Source organism: Asterias amurensis, chromosome 7, assembly GCF_032118995.1.
Source record: "Asterias amurensis chromosome 7, ASM3211899v1".
NCBI lineage: Eukaryota > Metazoa > Echinodermata > Asteroidea > Forcipulatida > Asteriidae > Asterias > Asterias amurensis.
Genome location: NC_092654.1, coordinates 24,659,121 through 24,683,696, shown reverse-complemented (window position 1 = coordinate 24,683,696; position 24,576 = coordinate 24,659,121). Strand labels below are relative to the sequence as shown.

Sequence of the window (24,576 nt, the reverse complement as noted above, 5' to 3'; positions counted from 1 at the left end):
ACCATCTTTACCATCATAAATAAAACTACAAGCCATATGCCTAGTTTGGCTGTGTTCTATGGAGCTATGGCTAGGGCTGGGGACTGGGTCTTGTTGCTTGCCTTGTTAGTTTGATATCAACCATCTTTACCATCATAAATAAAACTAAAAGCCATATGCCTAGTTTGGCTGTGTTCTATGGAGCTATGGCTAGGGCTGGGGACTGGGTCTTGTTGCTTGCCTTGTTAGTTTGATATCAACCATCTTTACCATCATAAATAAAACTAAAAGCCATATGCCTAGTTTCTTGGCTGTGTTCTACATGTATGCTATAGGGCTGGGGCTATTGCTTTTTGCAGCAACACTAAGATCTGTCGGTCATAACCAATAACTGTCTCGGTTTAAGTGGCGATTGTTGTTAGAGTTGCGAAAACACACCGCAAGTCTTTTTTGAATAGCGATCCAGGAATAGCCACTGTCGAAGCTCTTAAAGCATTAGATGAGATATTATGTAGCTATGCATATCACAGTCAAGTTGTTAACCTAGGTTTTGGGTTAGGGTGTAGGGTTCGCAGAACTCAAGAAAGTATACGGTGCATAATGAACATCAGTGTAGGGCTAAATACAAACTATATTCTTTATCACATTGCAAAGTTAACATCTATTCAGTCAAGTTGTATGTATATCCAGTCAAGTGATATTTCTTGTTGGTTGTTTGTCTCCCAGGCTGCATTGAGGAGGCTTCACAGTATTCTTGGGCCGTCTGTCTTCAAGACGTCTGATGTAGAGCAGCTGATTCGACCAAGACTCATTGATTCATTCAACATGTGTGCAAAAACCAAAGAGAGTTTTGTGTAAATAAACTCTTAAATCACTCTGCCAAGACACATTGTAAGATTTGTCTTTCAACAAAGAACCAAACTAACAGACATGACAGAAGTGGTTACTGAAATATTTCAGACAAATTCCGTGGATCATCATAATTCTGATCAAAGTGCTGGAAAATTTGCAAAAGCATCGTGGAAATATACTACGATTGTGTAGCCTTTAAAATAAAAAAAAATAAATTGCAGTTGTGTACCTTTTCTTGGTGCAAGACATTCTCATTGAGTTAGTATAACCATAAAACCAAAAACCTACATACACTCAACATTATACACATCATGACTATTCCACCAATAGAGGGCGTTCTCTAGAAGTGGTGGTAGATATGGAAGTTCCCCAACAGCGCTTGCTGTTGTTTGATAGTTAAGTGTGCAGCGCGGAGCGTGGAATCACGATAGTTTAGTGGCACCAAGACTCTTTGGTACCTCAATTTTAGCTCTACTCAGAGCCAAGTCGAGCCCTTCACTGATCTTTCCCTAGTGTTTAGGACTAAGTTGTTTTTCTACCATGCAATTTTAAATCAATCAAAATCAAAACATGTACAGGAATTTTGTCTTCTATTCGGTAGCAATACATGTATGGTTTGTACAGTGGCATATTTGTACATAAGATTTGTTATTTATTGAAACCGTCCATGTTTACCGTAGAATGTTTTTATGTTATTTATAAACTAGGGTTTGACCAGATAGAGTATATTTCAGGAGAATATAACTTTTGAGCGGATCGCAGACAAGACACTTCATAATCTATAAATATATTACATATTTTTCAAAGACTGAAGTCTTTGAGGTAAATACTAGGTAAAAGTACTTGCTTGTTTATGGCTCAATGGTACCAGGATTTGCCAGTCTGGAGGTTGCTTTACTTAAGCTTGCTCTGAACCATTTTACATACATGTGTGTACCTACATGTAGCAACTGTCTCCTTAGTCTGAAGAATTCAAATTTATGCAGTAACTGGTGACTAAGCAAATTATTTTACCAGAGACTATTCAAGTATAACTTGTAAATGGCTTATTGGTGAAAGGGAAAAGTGTCGGATGACATAAATCAGGCTAATCTTGACCCAAGACGTCGGTGACTTGTAGGGGATAGTATACTGGGCTCATACATAGTAATTATCATCATCATCATCATCATCTTCCTATACTGTGCAGAAACCTCCTCTGGAGTATACTCGCACATTGGTTGAGGTGCAAACTAGCGGTTGCAGACATAAACTCGGGCATAACAAGATATGCATACTGTCCAAGTAAAAGCATTTAAGCATTTTGTGTGGGGGAATGGGTAATTAGCTGAAGGTGACACCGTTCAGTCTGGTCTTGAAGACATCCAGAGTTGGTGACTCAATAACTTGCTTGGGCAGTGAATTCCACGGCGGATGGTGTCTGGGAAGAAGGAGCCTTTCAGTAAGTTTGTGCGGGTGGATGGAACAAAGAGTTTCATGTTATTTCCTCTGGTGGATGACTTGGCTGGGATTAGCTGGTTGTCAGGGATGTCAATGAGTTTGTTGATGACCCGGTACATCATTGAAACTTTGGAGATGGCTCGCCTACACGTATGTTGTAACGACTCCCAGGTTACAGAGCATGGTGTTGACACTACTATCTCTGGAGTAGCCGTTCATAATGTACCGAGCAGCATTACGTGTAAAAAGGCGCCCTCTAACGATTATCCACTATTGATCACCGACATCTTGGGCAGAGACTAAAAGCAGGCCTGATCGTGATACATTTTATAAAGGTGTTAGGTTTGAAGTGAAGTAAAGTTTAAAAAAAAATTACCATAAAGAAGAAAAGAGGAACACAATATTTTCCCTGATGAAAAGTATATGGTAAGTTTTATTTTATCACACTGTTGGAATGATTAACAACTACATTAAAATAACGGGTTAGTTTTTTCCTGCAATATCAAGACTGCTTTATTTCCTTGGAGCTAACAAAACAAAACAACTTCAAAAAGGAGATCTTTTCTGATGATCTTGATTATTCTGCTTGGCACTTAAAACCCTCCACAATCAACAGCACGGTTTCTACTTGAACTTGATGGGTTTGGTATAAATGTACAGCCATGGCACGAGGCTTATCAATTTCATAGTTCATTCATCGTGGTGTTGATTTTGCATAGACTATTATGTAACTTATGAGAGCATCGTCTGTATTTTAATTTATTTGCGTACCCCAACCACCTTACAAACCAATGATTAAAACTGAGTAAATTCTACAAATTTGTACCTTTACCAGAATAATTGCAGTGCTGCACCAATCACCAATCATCCTACCTCAATAATCTCAAACTGGTTATATAAATTTGAATACCAAACCGAAATATAAACCAAAATATAAACTAACGGACTAATTCATAAAGACTCTTTTTGTTCGACTTAAATTGCTTCAACATTGTGCAAGATACATTTTTGATATTGATGTTCTGGTTTATTTTCTCAATATTGACGAAATAGTTTGATCATAACTTCATTTTAGATTGAGGTACTGCTGTTATTATTTAATAATTACTATGATATTTTAAAAGTAAGATATAATTTTAGTATATTTTTCTATCAACAGATTGTTACAGACCATTCTATGATGGGATATAATTATATAACTGTCACTCGTATTATGAAAACAATCTTGCTTTCATAAACTAAATTCCATTTACAAATTACAATTAATTTAAAACAAAAACTGCTGATGTCTACTTTCTGATTCAGCAGGAAAGGCACCTTTTGGGTTTATGGCATAAAAATAAAATTGTAGCAGATCACAAATAACCCTCAAAATGAATTCTCCATGTTTCCTATACAATCAAAATGTCACTTCATAGCCGTCTCCACAATGCGCTAGGTGTTCTACATATGCATAGGCAAAATCTAACTGGGAAAATTAAAGAAACAAACAAAAATGAAAGACAGACAAAACGGGGGCACATAGTGCCACATACAGCGACAAAAACTTTCATTACGTCTGCCTCAAGTGGATTGCTACAGTTAGATTCTTCAAAGAACTTCACTTATAAAAATGGAAAAATTGCAATTACTTAAAATTCAAACTGGACATCCTTTGAACATTATGGAAATCAATATTTGATAAAGCTAGGGTGTCATCAGACTGGTTATTGATGTCAGGTTGAGATCTGACCTCTCAGCTCCATGCTCAAATGGAAGTCTTACATCTTGATGATGAAGACCAGATGCACTAGGGGTAACATTCACTTTACATTTTCGCAGTAGCAGCTTTACCCTGAAATAAAACAGTAAACAAAGTATAAATATATAAATGAAAGAGACCATTCATAAAATGAATGGAGAGGATTGGTAAACACATAGAGTCGAAACCAACAATTATTTTCAGAACTAGTCGACTAATTTAGATTAGTCGGGTGCAGAGTTTCAAATCCTACTTAAACATAGGAGAGCTTTAATATTGTTTTTAATTAAAGGCAGTGGGCACTATTGGTAATAACTCAAAACCTCACTTGGTAATGAGTAACGGAGAGAGGTTGATAGCATAAAACATTGCGAGAAACGGCTCCCTCTGAAGTGACATATTTTTTGAGAAAGAAGCAATTTTCCAAGAATTTGATTTCGAGACCTCAGATCTAGAATTTGAGGTCTCTAAATCAAGCATCTGAAAGCACACAACTTCTTGTGACAAGGGTGTTTTTTCTTTCATTATTATCTCGCAACTTCGACGACCAATTGAGCTCAAATTTTCACAGATTCGTTATTTTATGCATACATGTATGTACATACACTGGTCTTTGACAATTACCAATAGTGTCCAGTATCTTTAAATCATTAATACCATAGACTCGGCGTGAGGCTTAAATTAAAAGTGTGCAAGGGATGGATGAAAGAACAGTAGAGTAGAAAGATGACAATGTTGTGGTCGAGTGGTCTAAATCACCGGACCCATTGAATGTATGTGGAAATTACAATACTAAACGTAAACATTTCCCATACGATCAGCGTTATATCTTCTCTGTCAGAAAGTGTACAAGGTTACTAGAGAAGGATATTTCAAACTTACGGCTGCTGCCTTGTATTCATCCAAAGCAGCTTGAAGGCGGCGTCCCCATTCCTTGTCGCACTGAGACCAATTCTCAACCTGAAACACAAACAAGATCATTTCAAATCCTTTGTACCTTAAAACACAACCATACAATGTATTGTATTATAGAAGAATATTTGATTGGATAACAGGTGGGCACAATTACGTAGAGATGCTCATGCACAACAAATAGCTAAACATAACAAAGTTAAGCTTAACAGAAAATACATGCAATGACACGTGCGCCATCTGTGACTGGTACCTTGCTTATTTTTGCTTAGTAGAACATTGTTTTTATGAACAGCTTTATGAAGTTTTGACCAGGTTGGCAGAGACAAGATTCAGTTTTAACACAGGACCTAAGGCTAAATATCCTGTCAAAACATTCATTCAAAGTTTTGCAAAGTTCCCTGAAAATAACCCAATCTATCCATGTTCGGATGTTAATTTTTTTATACCCATGCACCGATGTGTGTTAGCACTGTATACTCAGACTTCCCTGAGTCCTGTGAAAAAATGTTCTGATGAACAAATTTGAAAACTCCCCCGATGATGTTGAATAAAATCCCGTCACAAGATGCAAATGTTGGCAGCTCTATGTTTATGTCTGACTTGTATGGGAGACTATGGGTCAAAACTGACCAGGTTTGGTTAAAATAATGGCATTGACTCTAGTTGTGGAACTTCTGGTCAAAGCTTTTTAACTGTTTTAGAGTCAGAAAATCTTGGCTGGCATGAAGAGTCAGAGACCAGCATCACATGGTTTTTAGCTATATGGATTTATAGGATGATGGATAGCAGAGTTGGGAATCAACTCGCTATTTTATTTTTACTTGTGACTTGACTTGTAATTTTCAGCATCGACTTGTGACTTTGACTTGGACAAAATAGCTTTTTTAACAGCGACTCAATAAATTGTTAAAAAGTTGTGTTATCGTCAGATACTTTGCTCGGCTCGTGACTTGACTTTTGAGAAAATGACTTGGACTTGCACAAAATGACTTGCTGCCAATTCTGGGGATGTAAACAGGGAATAAGAAAGAGGAGACATACCGCTCTCTTCTGAATGAAGTCTTGAGCACCCTTCAGGTGACCGGCCATGTTGGAGACTAAGGCATTCTGTTCACTTGGAGAGAGAACATTCCTCCAGAAGTTTCCTGGCTGGGTGAAGTTGTCATCATCCTTGGTGTTGTAGCGAGCCACATCACCGCTGGTGCTGAAGGTCTGTTGAGCATACTTCATGTCATCCGTGGGGCCGTTGAAGCTGTTTGGGTAGTAGTTGGGTGCTCCAGCTGTGGCAGATTGATACCAGATTGATAAACATAAGATTTGAGATGTGACACAGTGGCTGAAATATTCACCATGCCAGTACACTAACATCTCCAGGCAGGTGGTCACATTTTTGTATGAGTTAAATCGCCCATGTTTTTTTCAGCAGTGGACCACTAGTGATTTAAAATTGATGTACAAAGTGACTTGTGCCATGTGCCTTTGTTTACTTCTAAACCGACCTCTATTGAGATCTTTCCAGCAGGTTGTGCGCAGTTCTTGTTTAGCAAACATTTTGTTATAGATTGATGTCAAAGGTCTCATACATTGTAAGCAAAAGGCGATCTGACCGGTGACATCAAACACTTCGATCTGTCTGTGCTCCATGGTCATGGATGATGTGGCTGGCTGCCAAAGGTGCCCTTGCCAAAGGGTGCTCGGCAGTGTTGTGCCAATGTGTAAACCATTCTTACTCGAAGCTGAGTACCTAAATTTGGCACCTATAATGTGTTCATGTTCTGGTTTTGGTGGTGTGACATTAAAAGGCACATCGTCTAGGTTTGACATTATTTTAAGTGTCTTGCTTCTTTTCAAAGGTATTAAAAACCATTATAATATTTTTTCTAACAGTCATTTCACTATGCTTTGGTAGGGACTTACTTTGGTTGTCGGTGACGCACTGTGGCCCATCACGTTGGTAGTTACGAGTCTTGGCTTTGTACGGGCAGTTGACAGGAATCTGAAGGTAGTTGGTTCCAAGACGATGACGATGGGTATCTGGGTAGGAGAACAGACGTCCCTGAAGAGAGAAGGAAATAAATACTTTACTGCAATCACGGGACAAAAACAGGAGGATTGGAGGTAACCCAAGCTCTGGTGTTGACAGCAGAACATGCAGAAGAGTGTGGATTCGATACCTGGTCATAACACTTATGCTCTTAAGCACATAACCATAATTGCTTCATTTAAAGTTGGGAAGGTAGTGCATTCTGCTGTACTACCCAGGCTCCTAGCAGGAGATACCCATGCCTAAATCCTAAAAGACTGATAAGGAGTAGGTGGTAATGTGCCCAAATCAACATGCGATCTCTCATTAAAAAAAATAACTTAACAAGTAAACAGGTTTTTAAACCTATTGTGAAATAACATTGGAGGCCAAGTGCACCTGACGACTATTTGGCCAATACTTACTGGTACTCATACTCAAACATGTGTGTGGTACCAGGCAGTGTCGGCCACTATCGATAAATGGTCGTATCTTCAAAAATTAACCAAATTCCAGGCAGTTTGAAATACCTGCAACATCTTGTCAGGAGAGGGCTCAATGCCTGGGATCATGTGAGCTGGGGCAAAGGCAATCTGCTCCACCTCAGCGAAATAGTTCCTCGGGTTGAGGTTGAGAACCATCTTGCCGACAGGGATGAGTGGGAACTCCTTCTGGGACCACACCTACAGGAAGAGGGAGGGAGAAATCAACAGATAATGATCAATGGAGATAGGAGCTTTCTCATCATCTCCATTGACTTCCAGTCAAACAAGTACAAACCACAATGAGTATGGATGGGAAAAACCTTTGAGGGGAAAAACCCAATACCAATGAGCCTATTGTTAAAAACATTTACTACATGTACTTTGTAGCCCAGATTTGCTCTAAACCAACCAGAACAGTACATGCATACTGAACAAGCACTATGGCATACAGTATAAGAGAAGATTGATCTCATTTGTCTTTATGGGGGACACACATGTAGCCTACTTCCTTCCTCAATTATTATTTTTTTTATTATAGATATTACAGAGTGAGTTTATTTTATTCCATTGGAAAACACATGACATGTGTGTCTTTATAATGTGTGTTAGCTGAGCTTATCAACCTGGTACTTACAAGGACTTTAGGGAATATTTTAACAAACCAACAATGGTACTTTGAGATCTCTTAAAAAAAGACCAAGTCCAAACAATGTTTTAACAAAAATATGTCCTTGGTTTACCAGGTCAACAAAACGAGTCATGTACACAGTTTGTCATATTTGTATGTTTACTTTATGCATACATGTATGTGATGGCTTACCTTAGTCAAGTCAAATGGATTATCTCTGTGTTTCTCTGCCTGCTCAAAAGTCATGACCTGAATCTTCAGGCTCCAAGATGGCTGCCAAATAAACGACAATAACAACAATAATAACAGTAAACAAATAGAGTCCCAAGAGGGAGTGCAAGGTGTTTATAAATACAGTAACAATGGAACAAAGAAAGCTGCAGTACTTATATTGAGAAAACTGTGAAAATATCTAGTTTATGGTTTATGAATGAACTGGTTTGAGGAAACCGTTAACTTTCTTTATTATGTAAAAAATGTCAGATAAATAGTGGGAAGTTTTGGGGTTGTGAACCTTTACGCACAAGTCATACTTAAATATTTAAGAAATATTTTACTTTAAACTTACGGGGGTTTTAGTGTTAAAACAGGTGGTAGGATTTGAAACTGTATATGTCGGGATTATGTTTAGGTCACGGTTCGAAGTAGCCACTATCTCTTGAGTAGTTTTAGTTCTGAACAGAACCAGGGGTCAATAACTCAACTTTTTGATCAAACGATCAGAGCATACTGACAAGCCTTAAAACAGGTAGGCACTGAACTATAATGCAGCAAAATGACTTACAAAGTTGTTGGTAGCGATGGCATTGTAAAGGTCACGGATGGAATGGTCTGGGTCACTGGATGCAATTGAGTCTGCCTGTGAGGCGGTTAAGTTACGGATTCCTTGGTCGCACTGAGGTCAAAGGTGAAAACAACATACATTTATTAGGATTATGGGTAATATAGAATGAGCACTTTATTAAACTCTGCTGACATTGATAGGGTGACCAAACACAACCACAAAATGCATTCACAAAAGTCTGACAAAAGTCTATAAGGTTCAAAAACAAGCAAACTGCCAGTTGAAGAGTGGCTCTTCCTCATAGGCAGATCTGTTTAAAAATTGTAAATTTGTGAAGTTGTTGTTTGTGGATAAATGCCACAGGAAACAGAAGACAAGTTTAACATCAACATTTCAACACAAGTGGCCTAACTGATAATTGTATGTCATTTCATGATTAATGATTAACATTACTGTGACTTTAAACTCCCACAAAATTCACAAAATATCACGTTGTGTATCCCACCAGAATGTCACCTTGACTGAAGATAATAAGCAGTACACATTGATCTATAGAATGATAAGAGTAAACACTGTTGCAAAATAAAATATCTCTAGTCCAACAAACTTTAGTACATGTACATATCGTCCATAAAACTTGAAAACGTATACTGTAAGTGTAACCAAGACATGGGTTTTTAAAAACGGCATCATTTCATAAGTTAATGAATGCATTATCTGAAACTAATTGCTTTTTAATGAGAGAAAACAAGATTGAAGTAAACAAAAAAGTAAATAAACGAATAAATAGCGCCGCCAACAAAACTCATATCTTGATTCTTGTCATCCTTAAAATACCAAAATTAATTTTGGTTAATAACACACAGATATTTCAAGCCGCAAAATCTGTCACAAGCAAATTGACAGCAACAACTGACCAGATCAAAAGTGTTATCACACAAAGCGACCTTTTGGACCCCAATGTTTGAGTACAAACAAGTCAGCGTTCCAAAGTTCACCATAGTATTTAAATAATGATACACATTAAGCAAATTTTAAGGGCCCAAGTTTAGCAAGTCCAAATACCCAGCACCAAGTAAATAACAACTAAGTGAAAAATCAACAACAAAATTTGGTTCGATGAGGTGTTGAAAGCTTCTGGCACGTAGGCACAAGCCAGCTTGTTGATAATACAGTGGATTATTCATCAATTAAAAACTTAAATTACTGTCATCAAAATGATTAAAACAGGAGCAGGAGAAACCAAGGGCAAAGTCTTTCATCTATGTGATAAACTGTTTAACCCTCTTCTGTTTTGTGTGCTTTCTATTAATGTATTCCGCTTGACTGTCAATGATTATGTACATGTTTATTACACTTCCATAGATAAAACATATAGTGAGCACTTAAATTAACTAACTAACTTGAGCTTCAGTATCAAAAACTACTTCATCAGATGCATAAACCTGTTTATGTGTGGCTGTGTTGTATTTTAGCCTTTGAAACGTCACGCCATTAACTATATCTGGGAAACACTCATAAGAATACAGATAACTTACTTTGAAGTGGAATTTGCAGTACACTCCTTCTCCCTCCTTATTGACAAGCTTAAAGGTGTGACTGCCGTAACCATTCATATGACGGTAACCATCGGGGGTTCCACGCTCACTAAAGAGGAAGCTTACTTGATGAGTAGATTCAGGGCGTAGTGTGATGAAATCCCAGAACATATCAGGGTCCTGAATGAGAAACAAGAGAGGTTTTATATGATGTGCATGGGTGGATAAGGGGCTGAGTTTTACACTGGCTTTGCATGGGGTGGATAAGGGGCCGAGCTTTACACTGGCTTTGCATGGGGTAGATAAGCAGCAGAGTTTTACACTGGCTTTGCATGGGGTGGATAAGGGGCCGAGCTTTACACTGGCTTTGCATGGGGTGGATAAGGGGCCGAGCTTTACACTGGCTTTGCATGGGGTGGATAAGGGGCCGAGCTTTACACTGGCTTTGCATGGGGTGGATAAGCAGCAGAGTTTTACACTGGCTTTGCATGGGGTGGATAAGGGGCCGAGCTTTACACTGGCTTTGCATGGGGTGGATAAGGGGCAGAGTTTTACACTGGCTTTGCATGGGGTGGATAAGGGGCCGAGTTTACACTGGCTTTGTATGGGGTGGATAAAGGGGCCGAGCTTTACACTGGCTTTGCATGGGGTGGATAAGGGGCCGAGCTTTACACTGGCTTTGCATGGGGTGGATAAGCGGCAGAGTTTTACACTGGCTTTGCATGGGGTGGATAAGCGGCAGAGTTTTACACTGGCTTTGCATCGGGTGGATAAGGGGCAGAGTTTTACACTGGCTTTGCATGGGGTGGATAAGCGGCAGAGTTTTACACTGGCTTTGCATGGAGAATAAGGGGCCGAGCTTTACACTGGCTTTGCATGGGGTGGATAAGGGGCTGAGTTTTACGCTGGCTTTGCATGGGGTGGATAAGGGGCCGAGTTTACACTGGCTTTGTATGGGGTGGATAAAGAGGCCGAGCTTTACACTGGCTTTGCATGGGGTGGATAAGGGGCCGAGTTTACACTGGCTTTGTATGGGGTGGATAAAGGGGCCGAGCTTTACACTGGCTTTGCATGGGGTGGATAAGGGGCTGAGTTTTATACTGGACCACCGGCCTGAAGACGGGACAAGTCTGGTGGACTGGTTTTATTTCAATTCATCATCTTTCTCTCAACAGCTTGTCCAGCAAAGATTCAAAACTACAAGTCATACGGTTTTGTGAATTTCCTTCAAATTTGAGTCTTGTGGATCATAAGAAAAACTAAAGTAGTAAACTGGCAGGTACAACCATGTATAAAACTCTTTCTGGAGAAACGTTATCCTGTACAGGTGATAATGCTGGGGTTTGAGTAGCACTGGAGGGATGCACATTTGGGCACTTAGGGTTCAAGCTGTCATGGGAGTCAACTGCTAGCTAGATGTGTGTACGCTGGAGTGTGATTTTAGTGAACTGCTGATGGGAGGATGGGCTTGTGTTGTGGTGGCCAGATGTTAGTGATGAAGAAACCGATGTCTTGTGGAACTGTGTTGTACACTTGATGTTGATTTCTTCCCTGCAACTGCCTTGACTCTCTCCCCTCTCAATCAAATCAATACTCATCTCCAAAATCCACGCCTATTACATGTAGCATTTGAAAGTACAGTATTTTTATGAGCCAGACAGACAGACAGACAAACAGACATACTCCATACTAACAAACCTTGAGATGAGTGACTGGATTCCTCTTCTGTGTATGAATAAAGCTTGGGAAGAAGATAGGATCTCTCATGAAGAAGATTGGGGTGTTATTACCCACGAGATCCCAGTTGCCATCTTCACTGTAGAACTTAATGGCAAAACCACGAGGGTCACGAGCTGTGTCAGCCGACCCAGACTCACCACCTTCAAACAAGAACAAACAAAGTGTGCATTATTGTTTGATTGTTTGAGAAAAGATGAAAATTGCTGGAAAAGATTACAAAGAGAAGGAATGTTTTGAATCTTACCGACTGTTGAGAAGCGGACAGCAACGGGAGTCTTCTTTCCAATGGACTCAAAGACACAGGCTTTTGTGTACTTAGTGACGTCATGGGTCACCTCAAAGTAACCAAATGCACCTGAGAGAAAGTGAATAACAAGAGTTTTAAATGGGTAGCAACAACTATGCAAACATTGAAACTTCAAAACTAAAAGAAATAAAAAAATAAAATAAACAAATCACTTTGTGAACTAGCATGGCCTACCATTTTGAAGAACCAAGGTTTTGACTCTACAAAATGGTGGACCATGTTAGTTCACAAAGTAACAAAAAAGCATGACAATTTTGAGGGATATTGTGTAAATCATAATACTCTACTTTTAAAACACCTTTCCAATCATAATAATTTCATAACAAACACGTTATAAAGCCTACAACGATCAATTCTAAGGGAAGGAGTCCCCTTAAATGACAGTGCTTACAGGAGTCTACCTCTACAGTGTTTAATTATGACAACAAGTCAGTCAAGCTGTCACAACATACAGTGTACAGGAATGATAACAGTTAGAATAGAAGCAAGCTTAAACACCAACCTGCCCCCTTAGCGTGGACTACACGTTCCGGAATCCTTTCTCTTCCAAAGTGAGCCATCTCATCACTGAATACAAAGTCTTGCATAAGTACCGGACCTCGTGGTCCTGCGGTCATTGTTGCCTGCTTGTTGTCAATGGGCATACCGGTGGATGTCGTAAGACGCTCCATCTTGTCCTATATAAGAAATATGTAATACAGTAAACACATCACTGATAGATTAGTTTTTAACTACACGTAAATCTGGACATCAAAACATGCAAAATGGGATCCATGGGCCTTGATGGCGAGTGGTGTGTGGGACATATTTTTTATTCCACGGTTTTTAAAGCTCATTTGGATTTAGTTTCCCAAAAAGAAATGTTTCTGTCAGGAAAAAGTAAACCCCCCCCCCCCCTAAAAAAAAACATGGCTTATTCTCAAATAGTTATAGGGGGCCTAGTACACACGTACTATAGACATGGTGGAGCACTTTAGGGTCCTGTAATAACTAAAGTAAAATGGGATCATCATGTTAAATGTAGCGGTAAGAAATAGTTTTTACAGGTCAGCCAGATGGTGATATTATTGAAAATCGTATGAGAAATTAATTTATCCTTAAAAAATAAATTACAGAATTACCTGGGGTGGATTTCACAAAGAGTTAGGACTAGTCTTATCTCGAGTTAGGACCAGTTACTCGTCCTAACTTAGGACTATCCATGCAATTTGTATATCTCCTAGGACTAGTCCTAAGTTAGGACTAGTCCTACCTCGTTGTGAAATCGACCCCTGGATCTTTAAAAAAGAGTAAACGTCTGAGGTTGTATGTATCAAGGCATCAGACTAGCTAATATTGGGTGAGTAGGAGGGGATAGAGTACAAACAGCATGGGCCTCATGTTCCAAACTAACTTAAAGAGTATCATTCGCATTTTACACCATAAAACTAGAGAGATTAGAGATTGTTTACTTTATCACACTTTCACAAGGACTCTATCTCTCTCTCTTTGAAAATTATACTGGTACATTCTCAGAAAAACAAATGTTGGCCTTGGAGCCCCTCTAAACTACTTGAAACTATTCAAAAATACTTACACTCACGACCTTGGCCTAATCTTTTTAGATTTGTGCACTGTCATTACACCCACAGTCATGACAGTTATGAAACTAAAAGCTAGTATTACACAATTCCTGTTGCTGGTACATGTACCTCATTTCATTAGAAACCTAATGTGTAGCCTTTTTTTAATTCCCGGCACATCCTTATATTTGTCACAATGACACATGTTATAATGTCATTCTTTTCAAACTTTCTCTTTTTGTGACACTTGTTTTATTTAAGGCAAATTATACCTTTGTTTTTAGGAACCGTACCATTGTTGTATTGTAGGGGCTAATACAATTAAATTAACCTGGGGTGAACATTTCATTTCAAACTTTGTATAATTTTTTTAAATATTGCTGACAAATCCTGAGCATAATAAAAGTATATTATGTCCACACAGGAAGAATAATGCATTTAATTGGAACACACAATATGAGAAACATACTGCAATAACATTTCTCAGTATAACTTGGGAGTAAAAATAGTAATTTTACATCCTCTCTTTTAAAAATGAAGGTTTCAATATTCTAATTGATATATGACAAGTCCAAATCACACAGCACTTTATGCAACCTGAAACGCTGATATTAAGTTGTTTTACATAACCGCATTTCCTTCAACCGTTATTTGTTTTCCTTCTGTGTGTGTCCTTACCAAACCACCCTGTACAAACTGCACTAGTATACAGACAACAATCCAATGACATCTTTAATCTACACTGCAAACAACTTTTCCAAAAAACTATGTGTGCAAACCCCAGGCCATTCAAAACTACTAGGCTATTCTACGTGGTATATGATACAGTTTCAGACTTGTTTTCACTCTATTTTATTATTATGCATAAATGGGAATTACACATTTCAAGTCTTTATTAACACGTTTTTGGTCATGCTTAGGTTACTCACAGAAAGTCTTTCAAAGTTGTTATAAAAAATATTATTTTCTTCAAAAATCCTTCCAGCTTAAACAGATATTTGATAGCATTGTAGTTAATTAATTGCTTTAAGGCATTGGGTTTGCTTTTCTATAACCTCACCATGAAACTAGCAAGCATAGTACATTGTAATTCCAAAAATGTTCTCTTTCAAACATTGTCAGATGAAATGTCTGCACACCATAGGCAGTAATTTCCAATTAGGCATACACTTTCATGTTTCCGTTTAGTAGAAACAAATTTAGTCCTAAGCTAATAGAGTTAACTAACTTTTCTGAAACAATAATTGCCAACCTGAGAGAGACATATCCCGTGTCATTTTTCCCTGAGTTTTTTTGCGCAGGTTTTTGACCAAGTACTTTATTAAAAATACAATGAGTTACATTAGTTAAATGTGTTTGTTTCCATGTTAAATAATTTAATGTCCAATCATTAAGAAATTAAATATTCAACAGGCAGCCTATGCTTGAGCTAGCATATTGCACTGGTACGTGCAATTTGCGTGCCAAAATGCAGATTCTTTTTTTTTTTTTGGGGGGGGGGGTTTAAATCATGAGAAAACCTGAATATTTCAGATTGCACAGACCCTTTAAAACCAAGATAAACACCAAGTGTTGTAGCAAACCTTCAATTCAGCATGCTTCAGTCGAATTTTAAAAATGTTGTCCAGATTGCCCTTGAGTTAAATAAAACCTTGAGATATAACCTTGATAAGGTTTGAGCAAACCAGTGATAGTACCCATTATGGTTAGACCACGCCTCCTTATCCCACCTATAAGCACTTGCTGTATAAGAAGCATTGCTCCTACTTTGCTACATGTAGAATCACAATAATGTGTAGGGTAAGACTCAAAACAGTAAAGAACACTTAAACCTCTTATGAAGCCGTCCCTGTCAGTCACTTAGTGAGTACCCATTATGGTTAGACCACGCCCCCTTATCCCACCTATAAGCACTTGCTGTATAAGAAGCATTGCTCCTACTTTGCTACATGTAGAATCACAATAATGTGTAGGGTAAGACTCAAAACAGTAAAGAACACTTAAACCTCTCATGAAGCCGTCCCTGTCAGTCACTTAGTGAGTACCCATTATGGTTAGACCACGCCTCCTTATCCCACCTATAAGCACTTGCTGTATAAGAAGCATTGCTCCTACTTTGCTACATGTAGAATCACAATAATGTGTAGGGTAAGACTCAAAACAGTAAAGAACACTTAAACCTCTCATGAAGCCGTCCCTGTCAGTCACTTAGTGAGTACCCATTATGGTTAGACCACGCCCCCTTATCCCACCTATAAGCACTTGCTGTATAGGAAGCATTGCCCCTACTTTGCTACATGTAGAGTCACAATAATGTGTAGGGTAAGACTCAAAACAGTAAAGAACACTTAAACCTCTCATGAAGCCGTCCCTGTCAGTCACTTAGTGAGTACCCATTATGGTTAGACCACGCCTCCTTATCCCACCTATAAGCACTTGCTGTATAAGAAGCATTGCCCCAACTTTGCTACATGTAGAATCACAATAATGTGTAGGGTAAGACTCAAAACAGTAAAGAACACTTAAACCTCTCATGAAGCCGTCCCTGTCAGTCACTTAGTGAGTACCCATTATGGTTAGACCGCGCCTCCTTATCCCACCTATAAGCACTTGCTGTATAAGAAGCATTGCCCCTACTTTGCTACATGTAGAATCACAAGAATGTGTAGGGTAAGACTCAAAACAGTAAAGAACACTTATTAAACCTCTATGAAGCCGTCCCTGTCAGTCACTTAGTGAGTACCCATTATGGTTAGACCACGCCCCCTTATCCCACTTATAAGCACTTGCTGTATAAGAAGCATTGCCCCTACTTTGCTACATGTAGAATCACAAGAATGTGTAGGGTAAGACTCAAAACAGTAAAGAACACTTAACCCTCTTATGAAGCCGTCCCTGTCAGTCACTTAGTGAGTACCCATTATGGTTAGACCACGCCTCCTTATCGCACCTATAAGCACTTGCTGTATAAGAAGCATTGCCCCTACTTTGCTACATGTAGAATCACAAGATTGTTTAGGGTAAAGTCAAAACAGTAAAGAACACTTATTAAACCTCTAATGAAGCCGTCCCTGTCAGTCACTTAGTGTCTATAAATTAAAGCCCAACATAATGAATTCCATCAGATCAACATTGATGTGGATAAAACCCATGATCAATTCCCCTGACTGCATATTGTCCATTTGTAGCAATTATTTAATAAAGAGTGAAAGTGCATGCATTTACTAAACGTCATAGTTTGTTCAATTCCTGGTGGTACAAATTTTTCTCCTTTTATTTTCACAAAAGAGCAACTCAGAGGTGAATGGCCTTCGTTGCTGGCTTAGGTCTCTGCCATTGTTCAGGCAATTTTTCCAGAGTCTGAAGTGTCCTTGACCATAAATGACAATCCATAATGAGTCTTGAATTTGTGCACGTCATGATGATATGGACAAATCAATCAGAGTGGAAATGTTGAATGTAATCAAAAGTCTTGACCCAAGTCTTAACCCCCCCCTTCCCAAACAAACTCTTGGCAGATGTAATCATAGAACTTTCAGTAGGAAGAATTAAAAGTATAAATCTCATTTAGGTGCTTAAAGAGCAAATTTGGTGGTCGCATTTCCTATTGGTCGAGAGCAACAGCTATAACAGTCGCGCAACATCATGCGATACGCGCAACGTGTACAGCATCTCCTTATAAGGAGTTCTTTACCCGAGGGCCTTACCATTTCATAGCTGGAGGGGTGTTGTGTTGAAAGAAATTATTGAACAATTATAATTTTTGCATTTATTTTACCTTTTGACCAAAAAGTGTTGATGTTTTTTTACCGAAAAGGTATTTATGAATGGGAGTCAAAGTGTGTTGAATCGGTTTTCAACTAGCGGTTTAAACCCGCCGAGGCCTGGTTCTTGATAATTTACCTTGTCTTTGCTTGGTAAAATGATCAAGTCCAGGCCTCGGCGCGGGTTTAAACCACTAGTTGAAAACCTCTTCACCACACATTGATTCCCTTCTTACAAGCTATCCAAAACAACCATGGGGTGGTGGAGTGCTACAACTAATTAATTAATTATTATTCCATCCCTTCCATAGATTTTATTATTGGCACATTGCCCGACCTCAAATGAAGTCTACTAGAATATAAGCACTTCTTTTTATCAATATTTATCTTTAGTTCTGCTGACTCACTGGAAGGTCAATAGAGCAATGACAATGCATTTCAAGCAGAGTTACACAAGCAATCTCTAGCACGGCTTGGAAGTAATCAACAAAATGGCATTGTACTTGGCATACTTGATCACGGGACAACAGTACATAGGACAACTGGGCCAGTACGGTGTATTTCCTGTGGTATAGGTTTTTCCTGTGGAAAGGCCTACTAAAAGGGAAAGACTTAAAACGCAAAGTATACTTAATTGGTCCGTAGAAGCTTTGATTGTTTTAATCCTATTAAATGTGAAAAAAGGTTATGGTCATGTTTTAGAAATATTGCCGAAATCCAGAGTTTATTATAAACATGTTTAAATGTTTTCTTTACTGTAGCCCCTTATCGAGAATGGCTTTCAGCCTTGTTACGGGCAAACTTTCAAATAAAAAAAGTTCAATAAAGACATTTTAAGGGTCTTTAACTAGTTGGTAATGACGCTTAAAATTTAATGTAAAAACTTACAAGGTAAGAAGAACAGCAGCTAGTTTTATTCTGTAATTAGCTAAGTTAAACAATTGTATGGCATTAAAACAATGGAACGGTTCCAAAAACCAAAGATATTTTGCCTTCAACTTTAAATGTCAACAGGAAAGCGCGGTGATGACTTTCTGATGCTTTAAAATGATTGCACCTTCTGGAGTTACAACATTTTCACTAAACATTTCAAAATTAAACTGCAACTTAGTCATGAGATTGTAGAGAAACACAGGAAGATATCATTCACATTTAGTTGTCAGGTATCGACTTTCACTAAGTGCATACATCAGGTTCTTGTGTTTACTACCATGAATAATGTATAGTTTTATTAAAACAAAATCAACTGAACGTGATCCAGTGTTCTCCAGCTTTGATAATAAAAGGTGGGCGAGTGCATGTGGCATTTGTGTGAGTGTAAAGCTTTAATGGTGAGGGGTTCATGGCCCACCAAAAGGCCCATTATGTACTCTCGGATGACTCCTGATGACCACCTCCTCAGAATAGAATAGAATTACAGAATAGGCCCAATGCTCAAAAAAAGTGTGGATGTATTTTTAAAGTGTATTGGACAATGCATTATTTATATACATGTACACTGACAGTTTGAAGAATGAAACTGCAAAAATCCATGACTACTACTACAAACTAAACATCAAAAGTCAATTTTTTTCTCCATGATTGTACTGTGTAAACTGTTCCCTGTACATTGTGGTGGGTCTACGTTGCGTGCAAATACTTACAAAGGGGCCTACCTGCTTTATGGAAATTCTAAAAATTTCTAACCTATAACTTGGCAAAGAGCACACCTTATTGCTTAATGCTGCTTTCATATTGTAAAGTTCAAGGGTTAGTTTGTGTTTGTGCAGACACCAGTACCTGATTCTGGTTACGGTATATAACTGCAAGTTGACCTTTAAAGTTCTTTCAGTAGATCACCTGATTGTGGGAACACATACACACGATACAATGAGCAAATATGTAAACTATTGTGTACAGTCTACACAGACGATAGAACCACCCCTTTTAGTAAACAGCATTAAGGTCAAAGAAATATTGTTATTAGACTAAATTTTTAAAATTGTTTTGTTTAGGACTGGTCACTTTATTAGAACCATGTGAAAACTTAAAATTTTACTGGACTTGGTGGGATTAAGCAAACTATTTTGAAATTGTTGATGGACAGAGTTTGGAAGAACCATTTTACAAGCATGATTTCAAATGCTCTCAGGTAGAAGATTTTTTATAAACTTTAGGAAAGTGGAGAAAGTTTTTGTTGTGTTGTACAAAGAAAACTTGCTGGCAATGACCGTAAAATGTTCACCTATCAACAGCAACTTTGAAGTGTTAATTTTATTATGGAGGCCAGTACTGTTATAGAGCCTTTTAAGGCTCATGGAAGAGCCATAGTTTCTAGATAACTACATAGCCCCTACTACTCAGCTATAACAGAGCTATTTAAATAACTAGCCCCTACTACTCAGCTATAACAGAGCTATTTAAATAACTAGCCCCTACTACTCAGCTATCACAGTGCTATTTAAATAACTAGCCCCTACTACTCAGCTATCACAGCGCTATTTAAATATAACTAGCCCCTACTACTCAGCTGTCACAGCGCTATTTAAATAACTAGCCCCTACTACTCAGCTATCACAGCGCTATTTAAATAACTAGCCCCTACTACTCAGCTATCACAGCGCTATTTAAATAACTAGCCCCTACTGCTCAGCTATCACAGCGCTATTTAAATAACTAGCCCCTACTACTCAGATATCACAGTTATTTAAATAACTAGCCCCTACTACTCAGCTATCACAGCGCTATTTAAATAACTAGCCCCTACTACTCAGCTATCACAGCGCTATTTAAATAACTAGCCCCTACTACTCAGCTATCACAGCGCTATTTAAATAACTAGCCCCTACTTCTCAGCTATCACAGCGCTATTTAAATAACTAGCCCCTACATGTACTACTCAGCTATCACAGAGTTATTTAAATAACTAGCCCCTACTACTCAGCTATCACAGAGTATTTAAATAACTAGCCCCTACTACTCAGCTATCACAGCGCTATTTAAATAACTAGCCCCTACTACTCAGCTATCACAGAGCTATTTCTTTTAATCCAACAAAGACCTAGCCCTTACTCAAGGTGCATGCGTCCCCCCCAGATGTCATGCATGAACCCAAATGTCACGCACGAACAAAAACCAAAGCAAGCGGCGAAGCCGAGTAAGCTTGGGCGATATCGATTTATTTTATTCACGATATATCGCCGACAATATATCGCGATATTCGATATAATCGCGATTTATAAAATTTGACATAATCAGTCTTAAAACTCCAAGTGAAAGTTGTAGAAGAGACAGTCCTAGTATAAGAGAGGTGTTCTAATGACCTATTCTTCTGGTTTTACTCCAAATCTATGGGGTATCAGCTAGCAAATACAATGCGATATTTAATCGATATATCGATATATCGCAATTATCGCGATTATCGCGTTAAATCGCGATATATCGATTAAAACCAAATCCATTCGATATCGAAATCGTGTCCAAATTAATATCGCGATATTTGATAATATCGTGATATCGCCCAAGCTTAAAGCCGAGCAGTGGCTTTACCAACTCGTTTTGGGCCCTATATTTAGTTTTTACTTTTTGCTACCGATTTTGGTAAGAGAAAGTAATGCAATGCATTATCGTGATGAGTTGTTGGCCAATAAGAAGACATTTACCATAATAAGCTTTTTACAATAGAACATCTATGGTAAAACCTAGATTAGACGCGCCCCCGATCTAGCCGGCCACCAAAAAAATTACGTGCTGAGGGCAACACCCTGAAAATGCAATAAATAAAAGTATGATCATGAATAGCCTAACTGATAAGATTTATAAACAAGTTGGCAAAGGTACTTCTTGGCTTTGCTGCTCGCAACGGGCTTTTGTTTGCATGACATCTGGGGGAGCCGTCTTCGTGTGCCCCTTGAATAAAGGCTAAGGCTAATGGAGACCCGACAATTTGTCCGTAGTACTCCTTGAACTTTAAGTCATTTAGTCTTCAGTCACTGAATGACAAGTTAAACGAGTACAACGCACCAATTGCTGCGTCATCTAGCAGATGATGTCAATTTTGTTTAAAGCCATTGGACCCTTTCGGTTCAGAAAAAAAATTAGTTCACAGATTTACAAATATTTTACAGGGTTTACAGAAGGCAATGGTGAAAGACTTCTCTTGAAATAATATCCTATGAAATGCTTTACGTTTTGAGAAAACAGCAAAACAATATCAATTCTCGTTAACGAGAATTACGGATTTATTTTAAACACATGTCATGACACGACGAAACACGCAGAAATAAGGGTGGGTTTTTCCGTTGTTTTCTCCCGACTCCGATGACCGATTGAGCCTAAATTTTCACAAGTTTGTTATTTGATATAGAAGTTGTGGTACACAAAGTGTGGGCCTTGGACAACACTGTTTACCGAAAGGGTCCAATGGCTTTAAAAGCAGTGGACACTGTTGGTAATTAATCAAAATAATTATTAGCCTAAAACCTTTCTTGGTAATGGGGAGCCGTTAATAAAAAGAACATTGTGAGAAACGGCACCCTCTGAAGAACAAGTATTTTTCCACTTATTTGAGGTCTCGAAATCAAGCACATGAAAGCACACTACTTGATGTGACAGGGGTGGTTTTTTTTATTATTTTCTCGCAACTTCGATGACCGATTGAGCTCAAATTTTCACAGGTTTGTTAGAGGTCTAAGCTCCTTTATAATATAATTTAATACATGCATGTAGGAAGAGCTTAGTCATGTTAGTTAGACTGTAAGTTAGACCTCCCTCCCAGTGAGAACCAATAATAACCATAGCCTATTTTATATTTAATCATACATCGGTCTTTACTTCTCGTCGGTAAGGCCTACTCAATACTCTGCTGGATGTTTTTCATGGCCATGTTTGTTATCAAAATAAAGAGAGTCCGGCAGCCATTAACATTAACAGTTAACACTCACTCGAGGTGGGCAAACTCAACTGTGTGTGCAGAAGATGTACACTCTCATTCATAACGTTTAGCTTGCACTGAATTGTGTATGCGCTTACTTACCAACAACTTCTTGTTGTTCTCCATCTGATTCGTTGCACTGTCTCTGTCTGCCATGTTTCTTGAATTTATTCGACAGCTTTGTGATATAAAATTGTGTTTTGGGTTTTATTTACGTCGACGTTGTTGCAGTGTACCCAACACGTCTATCCGTCACAACAATCACAAACCGAAAGACAGATTGTGGTTTTATGTGGTTTGTTTATCAATAAATGACCTTGCGTTACAAAACCATGATGCGCTCTGACTGACTGGTACGAAAGCTGACGTCTAGGTACTGAACATTGCACCAGACTCACGCCCACTTTTTACAATTCTGTGCTAGCTATCTCAAACCATGGAGCAATGCTCAAACCATCAAACGTTGCATCGACATTTATTTTTGTTGAAGGCACATACTGTTTAATGTTCGTCATAATTTCCGCAATACATAGTTATGTAGTAAAGACTGTAGTTAGAATGACAGTGACTACACGTAGGCCGAATTATGTAAATTAACTTGTTTATTGTAACATGGAGCAACCATGTGGGGTTGGGCATAAAACTGGCCGGGAGAGCATGCACGCCGATTACATTTTTTTAAATATACCTTTGCCTTTACCCGCCGGCCTCTGCTTGTTTTTATAATTATTGTATTGTCCGAGGAATTACAATTAATAAAAAAAATTAAATAAAAACTGTTAAATAAAAGTTTGAGTTGTAAGTTTATATTTCAAGCAGGCCACTATCGCAAACAGCGGCACCAACGCCTTTAGTAATAGTATTGTGCCGTTCTTCCTTGACAAAAAGTACGACCGAGTTTGTATCACTGATTTTATGTGAACCAAACTTGTTACTTGGTCTCAGTCCAAAAATCGAGTTGCGTGTGTTTTGTATCAGCTTTAAAACTATGTCCTTCCCGCACTACCTATTCTAGCTACTTCCGTTAATGGCGTATATACGTGATCCTATAGTGTTTTAGTCACTCTTTCTTCTTGAGTAATTCTGTGCTAAGAAAAAGTATATGGGGCCTAGAGCCTACTGAACAATTCATGACAAACACGCGTGTACTTTATCTCAAAACTCAAAACACAATAATGCAGTCACTGGAGATTTACACAGGCTCAACCACAAATGCATTGGGCAACCTTCACTCATTTTCACCCTTTTACATCTTGAGTAAGTACAATGACGTCATTGATTTAATACCCGGTCGTCATGCCAACATATTATTAAGGACAAAGTTGTGGATACCAGTGACGTCCTAGACAATAATATTGTACTATGGCTGTGAAATTTAAATTAAATAATTTCATTTTGTGTGAAGCTTTACTGATCGTGCCGGCTCATCAATCCCCATTCTGCCTCACGTAATCTGGTAAATCGTTTACTGGTTGTTTAGCATAATGTGGCAATTATACACATAATAATTAGGGATTTATTTATTCAACTTTCAAACTAAACAAACAAATCGAGACTGAAGTCTTCTTAAAACTGTTTGACTACTTATTAAAATGTGTTGTTATTTTTTTTTTATGATATCAACATTGAACGTAGGCGGGATTCATACAAAAATTGTCTTTATCGGCATGGCAGACACCTTGGTATTTTGATTCCAACAAGAGGGCGCTCTTTCATATTGCTTGATATTATTTACAGACCGCATAGTTATGTTTTTGTTTTGTTTTCATTTGCCAACATTTTTAGTAATCTTGGCTGTGCTTGCACATCACTAGGGCTGGTTTAGACTTTTGGACAAGTCGTTAAATGTCTGTTTTTGGTGATAGCGAAACGGCCCTCCTGCAACTTTCTTTATGCTCCGCGCGAG

At 38.4% G+C, this 24,576-nt stretch overlaps 2 protein-coding genes across 4 annotated transcripts in view; one reads left to right on the top strand and one right to left on the bottom strand.

Moving 5' to 3' along the window:
* The window catches only part of LOC139939428 (protein inscuteable homolog), a 39,009-nt gene extending 35,795 nt beyond the window's left edge, over positions 1–3,214 (top strand). For all 3 annotated transcript variants that reach the window (XM_071935331.1, XM_071935329.1, XM_071935332.1), the window contains exon 14: positions 706–3,214. In XM_071935331.1, coding sequence (XP_071791432.1) covers positions 706–837 — 132 coding nt within the window. In that variant the 3' untranslated portion in view covers positions 838–3,214. The remainder of the gene's footprint in view (positions 1–705) is intronic.
* On the bottom strand, positions 2,675–22,988 carry LOC139939429 (catalase-like). Its single transcript, XM_071935333.1, has 12 exons — positions 22,773–22,988; positions 12,935–13,109; positions 12,370–12,480; positions 12,084–12,265; positions 10,386–10,565; positions 8,848–8,958; positions 8,256–8,336; positions 7,481–7,633; positions 6,845–6,983; positions 5,969–6,207; positions 4,895–4,972; positions 2,675–4,105 (listed from the first exon to the last, which is right to left on the bottom strand). Exons 1-12 carry the CDS (start codon positions 22,824–22,826, stop codon positions 4,079–4,081), a joined length of 1,530 nt encoding a protein of 509 aa, XP_071791434.1. The 5' UTR covers positions 22,827–22,988; the 3' UTR covers positions 2,675–4,078.
* Between the last annotated feature and the right edge of the window lie 1,588 nt (positions 22,989–24,576).